The 15,660-nt window shown below is 45.2% G+C and overlaps 1 protein-coding gene across 1 annotated transcript in view; it reads left to right on the top strand.

Annotated features, from left to right (window-relative positions):
- Positions 1-15,660, top strand: part of PLPP3 (phospholipid phosphatase 3) — a gene marked incomplete at its 5' end in the record, with an annotated part of 60,777 nt that overhangs the window by 26,870 nt on the left and 18,247 nt on the right. Inside the window, 2 exons of the mRNA XM_005878693.2 lie at positions 10,821-11,101; positions 11,502-11,559. Coding sequence (XP_005878755.2) covers positions 10,821-11,101; positions 11,502-11,559 — 339 coding nt within the window. The remainder of the gene's footprint in view (positions 1-10,820; positions 11,102-11,501; positions 11,560-15,660) is intronic.

Genomic DNA, 15,660 nt, shown 5'->3' with positions numbered 1-15,660 from the left:
GTCAATTATTTTTATTATGAATGAGTAAACAGATTCAAAGAGTGGTGAAGTGACTTAGCCAAGACCCTATATCTGGTGGAAATAGATTCAGGAAAGAAATACCAGCCTTTGGACTCTGATTTCCTGCTCTTTCCTTGTAGTTAATGAACTAGAACCCAGGTCTCATGACTGTTGCTCCTCTGCTCTTTGCAAAAGGACCTTTCCCTCCTGACCCAGCTGCCCTTGCATGTCAGCTGGGGGTGGGGGGAGAGGGGTGGTGTGAGATGTGGGCTCCTAAGTGGGGCTGCTTGCCTGTTTACCTGCCATTAAGTGCCAGAGTCCGCATGGAAAAAAGTCAAAGCAAAGGCCTCAGAGGAAAAGTGAATCAACGCCGACCACAGTGTGGTGTTTGGGGTGGAGAGGGGAGTGGGTGGAGGTAGAAGAGGGTATGGGGGATAAATGGTGATGGGGAAAAAATAAATACAAATAAAGAAAAGCGAATCATTCACTTTAATAGACTCATTTCTGGAAAAGCTATGCAGCTTACATTAAACAACAACAATAACCTGTTTCCCACTTTCCCTTTATGGCCAGTCCTGGAGGCCGGCTGGCTCCATCCAGAATCTGCTTCTGGTCAGAGGGCACGGGTGACAGTCAGGGGTGGCAGCTGGGCACTCAGAGCTGGAAACCTAATCCTCCTGCTCTGCCAAATGTCAGGTTTGTGTCAAATAACAAGGGAAGCCTTGGCCGATGGGGTGCCCTTGCTTCAGTTTGAATGTCCCCTTAACCAACGGAACGGCGGTGGTGGAGATCGGCAGAAGTTATGGAGAAAGCAGACACCCTTCTGTGGCAGGAGAGAGGGAAAAATCGAGTCACATTGACCTCTTTTTCAGATGTACCTCAGGTTCTGGAATTAGCATGATGGGAATTCCTTCCAAATCCACAAAGCAGTGGATTCTATCCCTGCCATATAAAGGCATAATGGCTCTAGCAGCAGTGAGATTAGGAGCAAAGAGTAAAACATCATCTCCTATCAGCCTCCTGTCATGTTGCCTGGTGCTGTGCTGTGAAAAGTATTGTGGGCAAAGATTTTAATATGGAAAAAAATGCTCAGTATTTTTTTAAAATAAACATGGGATCAGGGATTGCCTTGGTCAAGCCCTGCAAGGGGTTTAGATAGATCCTTAATATCTAGGAGTTGATGCACCCTTGTCTCCCCAGCCATAAAACGGCTACTTTCCTCTTACATCCAGTGAATCTAATCCTCTGTGATAATCTTCCTAACTGGAGAGAAAGCTCAGACTTGGTCATCACTCACTTAGGTCCATGTCCCAACCTCTGTGCTTACTTACTCTGTGACTTATCCTTCAACCTCAGGCAAAGCCATTGACTCCCTTGGAAAAGAGCTATGCCTTCCTTTTCTGTAAGTTGTTGACAGAAATTCACCAACTCCATGGCTTGTTTTGGGGGTCAAATCAAGTGACATTATGTGTGTCCTCAGTGAGAATCATTCTTTTCATGTCTGTAGTGTTGGATAGTGTACAAAGTGGCCTTTATGTGCACATTCTCGCGTGCGTACCTGGCAGTCCTCTTGGGAGGTTGATTCTTATGGCTTAGGCAACTGAGGCCCAAGGATAGGAAATGGCTTTCCCATAACTGGTTAGTGGCAGCGTCAGAACAGGAGTTCTCTGATGCTAAGACCAAGGCTTTTGGTAGAAATAACGACACCGTGGCTGCCTCCTAAAGCCTGCCCACCTTACTTATCAAACACCCATGGTATAGCAGGTGCTGGGGACATAGTGATGAACCTTATCCCAACCAGCTGGGTGTTTTCTCTCATCATTAAACTGCTACAAGCTGCCCCACCTCAGGCAGACAAATAGCCTCTTCAGTACACATTGCCTTGTAATGTGATGTGTGTCCGTGTCTTGTCTCCCCAGCTAGATAATAGGTTGCTGGGAGGCAGAGACCAGGCCTTTTCCTCTTGCACACGGTCGGTACTAACAAACACGATGCAGACATTTCCTTCTTCAGCAACCATTCCTTGGCTGTCTTCTCCCACCTTCAAAAGGTCCCCCAGGCCCCTGGGCCCACCTCTATCTTTACGGTTACGGTGTTGAAGTGTCACGTCTATTGACTTGTCTGGTTCCTGCGTGCCCTGGTATCTGCATCAGGATATGGACCAGTCTGGTTTGATTGTGTATTGCTAGCACAAGGCACAGACTCTGCTGGTCAGTATATGTTCGTAAAAATCACAGGAAGCCACGCATTTGGGGCAGAAAATCAAAAACTATTGGGTCAAAAGATGTCAGAAGATGTCTGGAGCAGGGAGAAGTGGCCTGTTTGCTTCCCTGTATGGCCCACGGTGCACACGGAACATGCTCTGTGCCACATGAACATTTCTTGCTGGAGAGACATGAAGAAGAGCTTAATTCCTCCAAGACTTGTTTGTTCAGGATCAGGCTGCAGTGTGCCTACATCTGGACTTCATTACTTCCTCCCCACCCCCATCTCCCTTTATCTGAGAAAGCGCTGCCAAGAAAACAAGGTTCCCCAGGATTGCCTCCTCATTAAAGGTTAGTCGTGTTTTCAACTCTGAAAAAAAAAGTGAAGCCGTGCTGGCCCGGCGCTGCCTTAGTGGGAGACCCCGTCCCCCAGTTTACAATCCACTGCATCTGTGCAATTACCAAGACCACCAACAGAGAGCGGCCACATTAATCCTTCAACTGTGTCATCCCCTGATCAGATGGCTCTGGCGTTCTTCTGAGGCCTTCTTATCCCTGGAGGGGTGGTGGGTGGGGGCATCTATTTGCGATTTAACAAAACACAGGCATGGAGATTAGGATTTACTGTAATTTGTTCCCTTTCCCCACCGCCCCACTCCTGCCTTGGAAGAAGGGAGAGCTGTGCAGTTAGTTCCTCCTTGGTTATGCAGAGGTCTGAGGGGTTAAAGACTATTTGAAAAGGTATCTACTATGAAGGTGACAATTTTCTTCATTTTAAGTGATAATGCTTAAGCGGCTGAAAAGTCTGTTCCTGTGAGTCAGGGTGTGTTAGGGGGTGGGGTAGAGAGTTGGATAATATTGGCCAGCTCTATAATGGGCCAGAAACTAAGATGCCTTATCTTAAATCCTCTTCAACAGCTGCCTGAGATAGGTATTATTTACCCCACTTACAATGAGGAAGGGAGTGTGCTGACGCTTACAAGGGTGACGTGACCAGTGTAAGGTTTCTCTGCTTAGTTGAGTGGGGGAATTAAAACCCAGATCTGTCTGACTCCAAAGCCCAGCACTTGCACTGATGTTTATGGAAGGCCCTGTCAGTGCTGGGTGCTATGCAGAGTGCTCTTTATTTAGTGAGCTGCCAAAGCTTTTAGATCCTAGAGAGCCCAGTGTATGGAGGAAGACAAAACATCGAGGCCACCGGGCAGGTGGCTGTCTAAGATTGACAGTGTGCGATAGTGATTTGTAGGAAGTGGTTTGTGCATGAGATGATAGGTACATACTTGGCGAGACCTCCCCTGGAACAAGCAGGCATGTGATAGGCAGCTTCGCTAGAAGCTGATGTGTAAGACAATACTGTCCTTCGAGCTTATGGTCTAAAAGAGAAGCAGGGCAAGTACAAGACTGACTATACTGTTAGACTCCCAAGGAGATAAAGAATTGTTCAGATAATAAGAAGAGACTCAGGACAGTGCAGGGTGCTGGGCCTCAGAGGAGTGAGAGCTTCAAGGACAAAATAGGCCAAATGCTATAAATGGTCTGAGAGATAAATACAGCGCTACAAGAGTTCGGAGGAAGATCGCTGGAGGTTATTTTCGTTGGCGAGGACTTCATCAGCATCATGATTCATTGAGTACTTCACCCATTTAATTATCACAACAGCCCTTGAGCTGTTGGTACCGCAACATGCCTGTTTTTACACATAAGGAAACTGAGACTTCTCAGCTCAGTTGTGCAAGACCCTTATGTAAAAGAGCCAGAACTATAACCTTGTATACCAATTGGCACTTGAGCTCTACTTTGAAAGATGGTCGGAACTTTCATCAGAGATCCTGACATTCCAGGCAGAGGATTGCGTCAAGGATGGTAGAGACTAAACAATAGACCTGCTTGGCTGGAGAAATAACCTATAAGGGAGTAGGCAAAGATAAGATAGGAAAAGATGACAGCAAGATTGTGAAATTCCTTGAATGCTGAGGAGTTTTTCCTGCAATTAATTGGCTAGAGATGGATGAAAAGTATTTTAAGCTAGTTTGGTCAATTTTCCAACCCAGATACACGTGAGACCTGAACCACAGACAATGCAAGGAAGAAGAGAGAGAAAAACATGGTGTGTGAGTCGCCTTGCAAAAGCAGGCTGAGCAGAATTGGATGACAGTGGGATAAGGGAGATGGAGGAGTCTAGGGCTTCATGTCTTTGAAGTTGTATGTTTTATGGCACCATGAGCAGAAATGGAGGAAAGTGAAGTTTGGGGCAGAAGTGGGAATGAGTGGAATAATTAGGATGAAGTGCTAATGACATTGATTTGATAGCCAGTTGGGAGATTTACTGACAATTGGAATAGGGCAGATAGGGGTAAGGTGTAATCTGAAACTAGAGACAGAGAGAGAGAGAAAGAGAAAGAGACCCTAATGGAGGTCTTCTTCACAAAAGTATAATTGAAACAGCCGAGATCACAGCAGACAGGCAAGAAGACAACCTTAGGGAAGATCCACATTTATCTGGGAGAACCCAGAAGTGGAGCCACTGAAAAAAGGAAGACGTGTTTGAGAAATAGGAAGTAAAGAACAGTGGTGCTATCTCAAGGAAGCTTAGAGAAGTCAATGTCACAAAGGAGTAAGAGATGGGCAGTAGGCAATGCTGGGAAAGAGCAGCCAGGAGACTTGCATGGACCGTCAGAACTAGGCATCTAGGAGACCCATGGCTTTGTCAAGTCTTTGACTTTTGGGAAAAGAATGAGGCTTCATGCTTCAGACTGCCTTCTTCATATGACTAGTGAGTATAGGGCAGCCGCTGCTGATTTCAACTATGAGTAGCTTCTGTGGCCTCTATCTGGCCTCTTTGCTGTCCGTGTTCTAGATATTGGAGTTTTAACTTACCCATAGAGCCCATTGGTGGCCTTGGATAGATCTATGTCCTCATCGTCTTTCAGAGTCTGTGAAGTAGTGATCTCCTGCCAAAGAGGTTGATTTGCTATGCAAATAAAAAATGGAAATTTTCATCAAGTGTTTGTAGTCACAAAGATACCGCGATTCCTTACCGTGGATTGAGCATTCAGCTTCAGAGAAAATACAGCTACACTTGTCTCTCCATCCTTAGAAGCAGAACTTGATTACATTATGTTTCCTTTCCCTTGGGACTGAGAAAAATGATTCTCCCTTTATTATTCTCCGTCATCAAATACTTGTTGAATGAATCTCTTCTGAACTGAAAGAGGTCCATTGATGCACACAGCCGAGAGGTGAAAGAACAACCCGGTGCTCTGTGGTGATCTGGGGCTTGGATGTTCAAGTGGCTGACGATTACGTGTCCTCACCAGGTGCAATGTCCGTCTCACCGGAGACATAGATGCTGCTGCCTGCTAGGACTTCTACGAGAAAGCCAGCTTGATGCCAGCAGACAGAGCATAGAAACTAGAACAAGGAGGTCCAGACCTCCTTATTTCTGACCCAGAATGATTCACTGGCCTGACTTATTGGCCCCTCAGCCCTTCACCATACTCACTTATCAAGTGTCAGCAATAACTTAGTAATTCACAGGCTGTTGTGAGAAGTAAATAACACAGTAGATGGGGAAAATGTTTTGTAAGCTGTAAAGTGCTATGCAAATATTATTCAAGCAGATCATAACATAGGGAAGTTGGTCCTTCGAACTCAATAGGGAAAGGAGATGAGTTCTGCATCTCTAAAAAGAGGGATCCTTGAGACACTGCAAATATCTTTTCTTGATGTAATTTAAAATAGAGTGGAATGTTAAAAAAAACACACACAAAAAAACAGACGATGCTGTATGCTCTTTCCGCTTTGGGTTTAGACTTGCCTTCCAGTTTGTTCCCTTGAAAAAGTCATCTTAGATAAAATGGTCAAAACCCACGTCATCTATACACATGTGTCTGGAGGGGTGGGACTTCTAAACTACTTCCTGGAATGTTCTCTTCCAAGGAGCCCTTGGAAGTATCTGGGAAAGATATTCTCTGTATTTGTTAGTTTTCTGTTTCCCTTTCTCCAATGGAAGGAGCCCTTGGAAGTATCTGGGAAAGATATTCTCTGTGAGTATTTGTTAGTTTTCTGTTTCCCCTTCTCCAATGGGAGAAGAAAATTAACTTTCAGAGGGCCCCTCAGCTACATGCTGGCCATTTGACATACCGCCTACTTGAGTCCCCATCGCCATCCTGCCAGGTAGATGCTATCAAACCCTGAGCGATGAGGTCACTTGCCTAAGGTTAAGAGATGAGATTCAGACCAAGGCTCTGCTGGCTCCAGAGTCAGTGCTATCTCACCATCCTAGCCTCTCTCCTATCCAGAAAGTCTATCCCAATGTTTCTCCAAATTTCCTCCCCAGAACAGTTCAATATTTGTGAATAGGTGGGCAGTTGAGCTCTTTTTCACCAGGAAAGACAGGAAGAGTGGCCCTCGTAGAGTTGGAGACAACCTCCCCCTAAACTGCAGCCGTTCTCAGGCAAGGACTGATCCCTTTCTGTCCCCTCGTAGCTTAATTGCAGTGCTTTCCAGTTTATTAGTTTCCAGATTCTGTGCCAAGTGCTTTAAGAGGCAGGTAGGGGAGAGTTCTCTGCTCGCCTGGCAGCCGGCCATCCCCCCAGAATCTGTTGCTTGCTGCTTCAGAAAGGGATCAACATTGAAGGCATTTGTCTCAGCAGTGAAATTTACATATCACAACCTTGCTGACTGAAGCAAAATTGAGGGCTCCAGGGGGCTGAGTCTGGGGGTGGGGACACAGCCTTTGTAGGGGGAGAGGGAGGGGAAGAGAAGAGCTTATTTTATTAACCAGGAATAAAAACATTGTGAGTAATGAATAAAGTCCGAAAGCAGTAAATCTGGGACTCCGGAGTTAGGTGTGTAACGTGTCAGGGAACAATTTAAGCCTTCGCCTCTTGTGCAGAGGTGAGGTATGCGGGCCGTCATTCACAGCCCGAATTTCATTAAATGGTCTTTTAAGGGTTAGGATTACAAGAAGCCAAGTCCGGCTGGTTCATAATGATGATTTATGGCTGTGTTGTCGACTCCCCGACCCTTCTGTACAAGGGGAGAGAGAAAATACATAATTTGTTGCTCATTAACTCCAAGATCTGTCAGGGCTGGCCCAGAAGCCATGTGGTCCTGGAGTCATGTGTCTGCTAAATGGCTTCAGCCTGGTCCAATCCTTGAAAATATACAATTGCTATAGTACAGTGGAAACTGTTTTTCATAACAATAGAAATAATAAAATTTTCTCAATGTAGTCAGCCGTGGGTCTTGGAACTTGAGAGTCAGAATATCTGAGCTCTCCTTTTAATCCTGCAGATAAATCAGTAGCTCTCAGAGCCTCAATATTACCATCTTTAAAATGGGTATGTCTTCTCCACAGAGTTGCAGATTAAATGAAACTATAAAGTGCAAAAGAAATGAGGATGATTGGTGCTATGATTAACATTGTTATTAGGAATTTGAGGTACCATAAAATGTTCTCTTTATCTCCCCATGATTAGAGGAAGCATTTTAATTAGCCACTTACTGTTTGCAAGATTGGGGCACGGAAAACTGAAGTTTTATAATGAAGCATGTCAGACCTGAAAGGAATCTTTGAGTTGTAATCAAGCCCTTTCTCTCTAAGCCAGTGGTTCTCAACCTTGGCTGCACATTAGGATCACCTGGGAATCTTTTTTAAACCTGATTTCTGGGCCTCATCCTTCGGAAATTCTGTTTCTTTGTTACTAATGTTGTGGCCTCACCCCATAACAAAGAAACAGAATTTCCGGAGGATGAGGCCCAGAAATCAGGATTTCAAAATGATTCCCAGGTGATTCTAATGTGCAGCCAAGGTTGAGAACCACTGCGAGTCTAAGCTGACTGATGCAGAGAGGCAACTCACCTGAGATGCATTAGTAAATTCATGTAAAAGATACCAATTTGCAGTGGAAACCCACATGTTCTTCCTCAGCATCAAATAGGAAATCACACTCAAGCTGAGCCACTTAGAAACAGTTTCATAATCTGTGACAGATACGGTTCCAGAACCTCAAGAGCAATCAAAGGGCAGGGATCGTGCACAGGGCCTTGCTTCCGCTCCTTGCCTGCGGTCATCTCCTAGGAAGCACTTTGTCTTCCTACTGCTTATTACCTTTGCTGGGTTGGGAGGTAGTGGTGGAGGTGGCACAGGAGAGCTGAGAATACATGTCATTGCAATTAGGAGGTAATAAATCATGGAGCCCAGCGTCCTCATTTTGCAAATGTAGAACCTAACTTATTCCAAATTCACTCAATGAGTAGGGACTTTTGAACCCTGGCACCTTGACTCTTACTTTGGTGTTTTTCCCTCTGTGTCTAAAGTCATGTGAGCATGACTTATAAATAAAGAGGAATAAGAAAGAGTTAGAGTACATGATGGCGGTTATAAACATCTGGAACTTGTTAGCCTGTAAGGTTACATAGGGTAAAAGTGTAAACAGGTTCAAAAGGGGAATTAGGCCCTGAATGGTAGGAAAGAATGCTGGGTGGGGACTCGGAACACCTGGGTCTAATCTTTAAAATGTGAGTTAGCTTGGACCTCAGTTTCTTGTGTATATAATGGACCCTTTCATTTCTGACTTGCTATGCTTCTCAGATTTTAATCTTTGCAATGTGTTATCAAAGGACTCTTGGTAATGTTTAGAGGATATTTCTAATTTTGCAATAAGGCATTTGTGAAGACTACTGTCCTGCTCACTCAGGGGGTGGCTAAGCCAGGAGACTGGCTGGACTGGCCTTTGATTGTCTCCCTCTAATATAGAATCACACTCAATCTGATCTGGGAAACCAAAATGTAGTACTTAGAAATAAGTAGTGCCTGGCGACTGTGGCTCCGTTGGTTGAGCATTGTCCCATGTACCAGGAGGTTGCCGATTCAATTCCCAGTCAGGACACGTGCCCAGGTTGTAGGCTAAATCCCCAGTAGGGGGCTTGTAGGAGGCTGCTGATCGAATTGATCTATGTTTCTCTCTCATCGATGTTTTTATCTCTCCCTTCCTCTCTCTGAAGTCAATAAAACACATTAAAAAAATAAATAAATGGCAAGCACTTAATAAACACAGAATCACTGTATGAATGTTAGCTGTAGAAGTAGCTCTTCTCACTGTTGCACCTGTTGGCCCTTGGCCCAGCTGGCATGACCCTTTATTCCTGGTCATCCTATCCCCAGCCTCTGGAGCCCTGGAGGACTTGGGTCAGACCCCATGCCTTGATGCCTGCCCCGCTGTGGAAGAGTAACAGGAGTCTTTGGAAAGGAGTGCCCGACGTGTCAGCCTATTGCTTCCCTTGTGGTTGTGAACATGCTCTCTGCTCCCTGAAAGGGCAAGTGTGGCTCATCTTCCTGCCCTGTGAGGAAGAGTGAAAGGGCCTTTGTGGTGAGTGATGAGTTGAATATCGCTCCCCCTGGACTGTGGTTACAACCAGGAAGTGGCCAGGGCTGTGCTGCGGAGTTAAGAGAAGGGCAGCAGGCTGTGTGGTTTGGTGCATCACCAGAGCAGAATCGGTCCTCTGCTGCATAGGCAACATAGGCATTTATCTACAGGGAATCCGCTGGCCCCACCCACATTCTTACTATAAAACCAGGCAGCTTCAGTTGAAGTGCATCCCCGCTCTGAGCCTCAATTGTATCTATCGTGGTTGCTGTGAGGATTTCACAAAATCAAGTATATAAAAGCAATGCCTGGTATGAAGTAGGGATTCAGTGATCGGTAGCTCTCTCTCTCTTTTTTTTAAATAGTGATAAATGTCCCCTGAGTGTCAAGAAGTAGACATTGAGTGATAAAGGAAGGGTACGAAAATCAAGACTCGCTGTCCTTCAGGATCAAAGGGACAATGCAAACCAGACTTGAGAAAATTCACCAACACTGAAGGGCATTGTATGAAAAGTTCCTGGTTTGTAAACCAGTGTTCATTTCATCGTACAGTGCTTCTAAAAAGGAAGATGGAATAATCACTTTCCATGACCCAGTTTATTTATCACATTTAAGCCAAAAACTCTGCAAAGGTGTGTAGCCTCCTTTCTTGGAGGGAGGGACTGAAGCCTGGAGAGGTTAAGGACACCAGGTAGGTGGCAGAGTTCAGACTCAAACTCGGGACTTGGCCTTGGGGCATTCACCCTTTACTACAGAAACCCCCACCGTGGCTCAGGGTTGGCACAAGGCTGAGGCCCTTTGTAGAGTTAGATTGTTGTTGGTGATCCTTTACCCCAATCCCAGAGTCCTCACATTTGCTTCGATCCTCTGACATCCTGACCACTCTTAACTGTTCTTGCTTCTTCATGTAGATGTATTTTATGTAGCTAAGTTCTTATTTATCTTTCTTATGTTGAAATGTGTATTTGCATGACAATATTTGAGTGTATGTTTTTATTATGAAGGTACTCTATGGCTATGCAGGACTTCCTTGAACAAGGGAAATGACGTCCATGTTAGCACTTAGAACGTTCCTCCCGTGCATATTTGTATTTTTATGCTTTTAAATAGAACTTGGGGTTTCCTAGATTATAACTTGCAGTTATGTACTGAACATTCTCTTACATTGTTAAATACCCTTTACAGCATCAGTTTTGATAATGGGTCTTGATCCTGCCTAATTCCCCTTTTGCTTTCCTTTTAGATCATCACAGGGGAATTCTACCGGATCTATTACCTGAAGGAGAAGTCCCGGTCCACGATTCGGAATCCCTACGTGGCAGCCCTCTATAAGCAAGTGGGTTGCTTCCTCTTTGGCTGTGCCATCAGCCAGTCCTTCACAGACATTGCCAAAGTCTCCATAGGACGTCTGCGTCCTCATTTCTTGAGCGTCTGCAACCCTGACTTCAGCCTCATCAACTGCTCCGAGGGCTACGTTCAAAACTACAAATGCAGAGGCGATGACAGCAAAGTCCAGGAAGCCAGGTGAGGCACCACTCCCATGACCACTATGTGCACCCGTTTGATGCAGGCAGTTCAGTGAGCATATACAAAGCATCTCCTAGGTGCCAGGCCCGGCGCTGTGCTCTGGGTTTGATGGGCAAGTATGACAGAGTCCCTGCTCTTGAGGAACTCACAAATGATTATAGATATGCAAATAAACAAGTATGATATAGTATAGGTAAGTTCATTCATTCATTCATTCGTTTGTTCATTCATTCATGGGTGCCTGCAAGGTTCCAGACAATCATCCAAAGTACCATCAAGGATGCAAAAATAAACAAATAGTGCTGCTCTCAAGGTGACAATCTAGGCAGAGAAGACAGGAGTCAAATGTGTACGGGAATGTGAATACGGCTCTCATGGCCCTCTCTTCCTCTTGCAGGAAGTCCTTCTTCTCTGGCCACGCCTCCTTCTCCATGTACACCATGCTGTATTTGGTGGTAAGTATCTGCCCTCTGATTCCAATGTCCAGCATCCAGCCCCAGCTTACATCCCTTCTGTACATGAAACCCCCGATTGGCTAGGGACAGATTTACAGTGAAATCCTTGAAAAGGAGATTAGCTAGAAAAATTAAGTTCTATTCTGAGCTCAGCCATTGCCTTAGCAGAAGTTGTTTTACTTTCCAGGATTTTCTCCATTTTTCAAATAAAAATAATAGTTAGCATATCTGCTTGATAAGCATTGAGTACCCATTTTGAAATTATAAAGTGATGAAAACACTTTGTATAAATTTATTAATAAGCACTGTTTTCCGAAAATCCATTAACTCAGTTGATTGTTACAGGAGTCTTATCTCATAAGTAACATCATTTCTGTTGTGGGGAAGGATTACCAAGTAAGGCTCCGAGAATTCAAGTAATTTCCAAAATTTATAGAAACCAGCCCAGCCGGAGTGGCTCAGTTGGTTGAGCATCTTCCTGTGCACTAAAATGTTAACGGGTTCTATTCCTAGTCAGGGCACATATCTGGGTTGTGGGTTTGATCCCCAGTTGAGGAGTGTAAGGAAGTTTCTCATCCCAGTTTCTCGCCATTCACTTCTTTGTATATATCCACCAGAGAAACTGTAAGCTTCTTTCCGTTGCAATCAGAACTTTGTCTCCTCATCGCTGACTTAATAGATCATGAGGGGCCTGCGTGGTGTAAAGGAGACCTTTGCTGCGTCTTCGCTGAACTGTTTACCGAATGAATGACTCTTTACTGTGGTGCTCGTGAGAACTGTTTATGTGTCAGAGGGTATGCCGGGTACCAAGGAAACAGGGAAGTGGCTCGACAGCCGTGTTTTTCGGCCTGTGGTTGTTAGTCACTGAGGTTTTGTTCAACATGTTTAGAATCCTGGAGCAGTGAGGTCTGGTGTACCCACGAGGCATATCCACAGATCCTGGGGGTGTCTGCTGAAACTTTGTAGGAACAAGATTGCTGTTTGCAAGTGGAATCCACCACTGTGCCAGATGTTTTTTCTCTACATCATCCATCCATCCATCTATCCATCCACCCATCCACCCATCCTTTCATCCCTTGCTCTCTTCCATCTACCCATCCACCCATCCACCCATCCACCCATCCTTTCTTCCCTTGCTCTCTCCCTCCCTCCCTCCTTCCCTTCCTCCTTCCACCCATCCTTCCAGCCTCCTTGTGTTAGTGACCTATAATTAGACCTTGTGAGCACCTAGGGACATCGAAAGAGCGCCATTTTGTGTGTGAAGCCTGAAAAATACATGGCTGAAAAACAACTAGATAAGTTCTCTGATCCAGGGTAGACTGAAGGGTTAGAGCACAGAGGAAAGGGCCTTTAACTCTGCTGTGAGGTGCCTTTAGCTTACGAGCGGGTCAGAGATTCTACATAACGCTTACAAAGGCTGTGCACTTGTGTTTCAGACCTAGGTGTTATCAAAGTGTGAAATGGGAGGAGCCTGAAGTTCCAAATGTCCCATGCAGATTGGCCTTTAGTTCAGGACAGCTATGTAGTCCCCTCTTTTCTCCAAAGGCCGAAGTTCAATACATAAGATCCCAATACTTTGTGTGGGAAGTACTAATTACCTAAGGAAGCCAGGTAGTTCTGTGATTAGGAGTACGGACTTAGAAAGAAACAAATCTTACTCCATGTAAAACATGGCTCTTTGTTACCTTGAACAAGTGACATGACCTTTTTTGGACTTGTTCTTTTTATTTGCAAAATGGGCACAATGGTGTCAAACCTAAGAGAATGCTGTAACAATGCTGGTTATGTCATTTAAAGCACCTCTCACAGTATCTAAAACAGTGCTCACCAAAATGGTAGTTTCTTTTTCTACCCCTGATAGTGACAGAAAACAAGATCTGACTCCCCCTTTTTTTAAAGTTTTTAAAAAAAATATTTTTATTGATTTCAGAGAGGAAGAGAGAGGGAAAGATAGAAACATCAATGATGAGAGAAAATCACTGATTGGCTGCCTCCTGCATACCCCCTACTGGGGATTGAGCCTGAAACCTGGACATGTGCCCGGACCTGGAATCAAACCCTGACCTCCTCGTTCATAGGTCAACACTCAACCACTGAGCCACATTAGCCGGGCTGACTCCCTTCTGAAGAAAAAGAAAAGTCGACTAAAAATTTCTTTTTTGTCCTGAAAGTAGTTGAATAACTTCCTAGAGAGAAATCCCAGTTCTGCACCATGAGACGAGTCACCAGGCACATGAGCCAGAGCCAAGTGTGAACCACTTGAGGAGACGAGAGAAGGGAGAAAGTTTTACCCTGTGGGTGTCAGCGATCTGGACAAACTTCCAGGAAGAGAGCAGGCAGGGACAGAAGGAAGGACAAAAGCCTCCTTTTCACTCTCAGCAGAGCTGTCCCCGGAGTGATGGAAATGAAGCCAGAGGACAGTGCAGACCTGTTTCACCAGTATGCAAATCATCACGTAATGAAACACAAATGACTTAGCAAAAACGGAGGGTGACTCACCCCACATCTAACTCTGCTAGTAAAGACCCAGGGAGCCAGATCGAGTCCAGCCAGAGCTTTCTAAGGAGGTTTTGTTAGAATTCCACAGGACCCCGATTTTGAAGCGAAGACCAGGAAGAAGAGAACTCCATTCATAGGGTGAGGTCCTTGTGCCAGGGACTTCCACACACATGATGGGAGAAGGGGGCGACCCAACACATATTATAGATAGGATGTCATCTTCATCATCTCTACAATAGCAGTGTTAGCAATTGGCAAGAAACTGTTAGTACAAGAAAAGGGCTTTAAAATTATATTCTTTTCTCATGAAGGAACTTATTTTATTCATGTCTGTGTCTTTTGCAGAGTTTTGAATAGAATAGATGCTCACAATATATGGGTGTGTTTTCTTTTTAGTGAACAAAGCTCTGTATGTTACATATGAGAAAGCAGAAATTCAGAGAAGCACTGTGACTTGTCCGTGGTCAGACAGCTAGTACGAAACACAGAAAAGATTCAAACCTAGTTGCTCTGATTGCATGTCAAACACTATTTGCTTTTTCAACATCACACTGATGGTTAGGGAGTGGATTCTTCCAGCCCAGACACCTTCCCACACACAGGGATGTGAAGGTGGATCAGACAGGCCCTCGGAGCTGCTGAGCAGCATGAGAGGTCAGGGTGGTTTAGGCTTTCTGGGTTTCTCTCCAGCTCTGCTCCCCCCATTTCAGGGTGCCTAAGACTGTGATGAAGCTCCTGTAGGAATTCTGATTCTGGGAACGTCCCCTTGCTGTTCGGTCCATTTACATCCTCGTGGTCAGGAGGTTTGACGTCCTCTCCTGCCTTAGGGGTACCTGCCCTTGTGGAGTGGGAGTGAATGGAGCCTGCTGACCCACATAGTTTCCCAGGCTCAGGTTTCCAAGGGGGCAGGGTGCTCCAGAAAGTCCTTACTGATCGCAGCGAGGTCTACGCCTCTGGCCTGGAATGGTTCCTGCGAACTGGGCTATGAACCAGTAAAATTCAGTTCACTTAGCACCGTGGTCGGCAAACTGCGGCTCGCGAGCCACATGTGGCTCTTTGGTCCCTTGAGTGTGGCTCTTCCTAAGCCTTAGGAGTACCTCAATTAAGTTAATAACAATGTACCTACCTATATAGTTTAAGTTTAAAAAATTTGGCTCTCAAAAGAAATTTCAATCGTACTGTTGATACTTGGCTCTGTTGACTAATGAGTTTGCCGACCACTAATTAGCAGTTTGATTGCTGTGGGATGGAGGGAGTCATCAGGTCCTTCGATCAACCTCACAGCCTGTTGCTGCCACTTACTTCTCAGATCAGAAGTCGCCACTGGGTAGAAGGTCGTTGTGTAATCTTTGTTTAGCAATTGACTTGTTTTGCTGAAATCAAGCGCAGGCATTGAGTAAATCTCATTTACCAAGGCGAAAGGGTGGTGTGGATTTCTGAGAGAGTGCTTTGCCTACCCATCTCATGCCAGGCAGGATCCCGTATTGTCTCATGGAGTCCTGGCAACCCTGAGAGGGAGAGGCTTGCTGTTCTGCCAAGATGAGGAGGCTTAGAGAAGTGATCACACAGTGAGTGGGAGAGCCAGGACCGGAATCAGGGCTG

This window comes from Myotis brandtii, unplaced genomic scaffold (assembly GCF_000412655.1).
Source record: "Myotis brandtii unplaced genomic scaffold, ASM41265v1 scaffold57, whole genome shotgun sequence".
NCBI classification, from domain to species: Eukaryota; Metazoa; Chordata; class Mammalia; order Chiroptera; family Vespertilionidae; genus Myotis; species Myotis brandtii.
The sequence above is the reverse complement of the archived record's forward strand: the minus strand, read 5'-3'. Positions and strand labels throughout refer to the sequence as shown.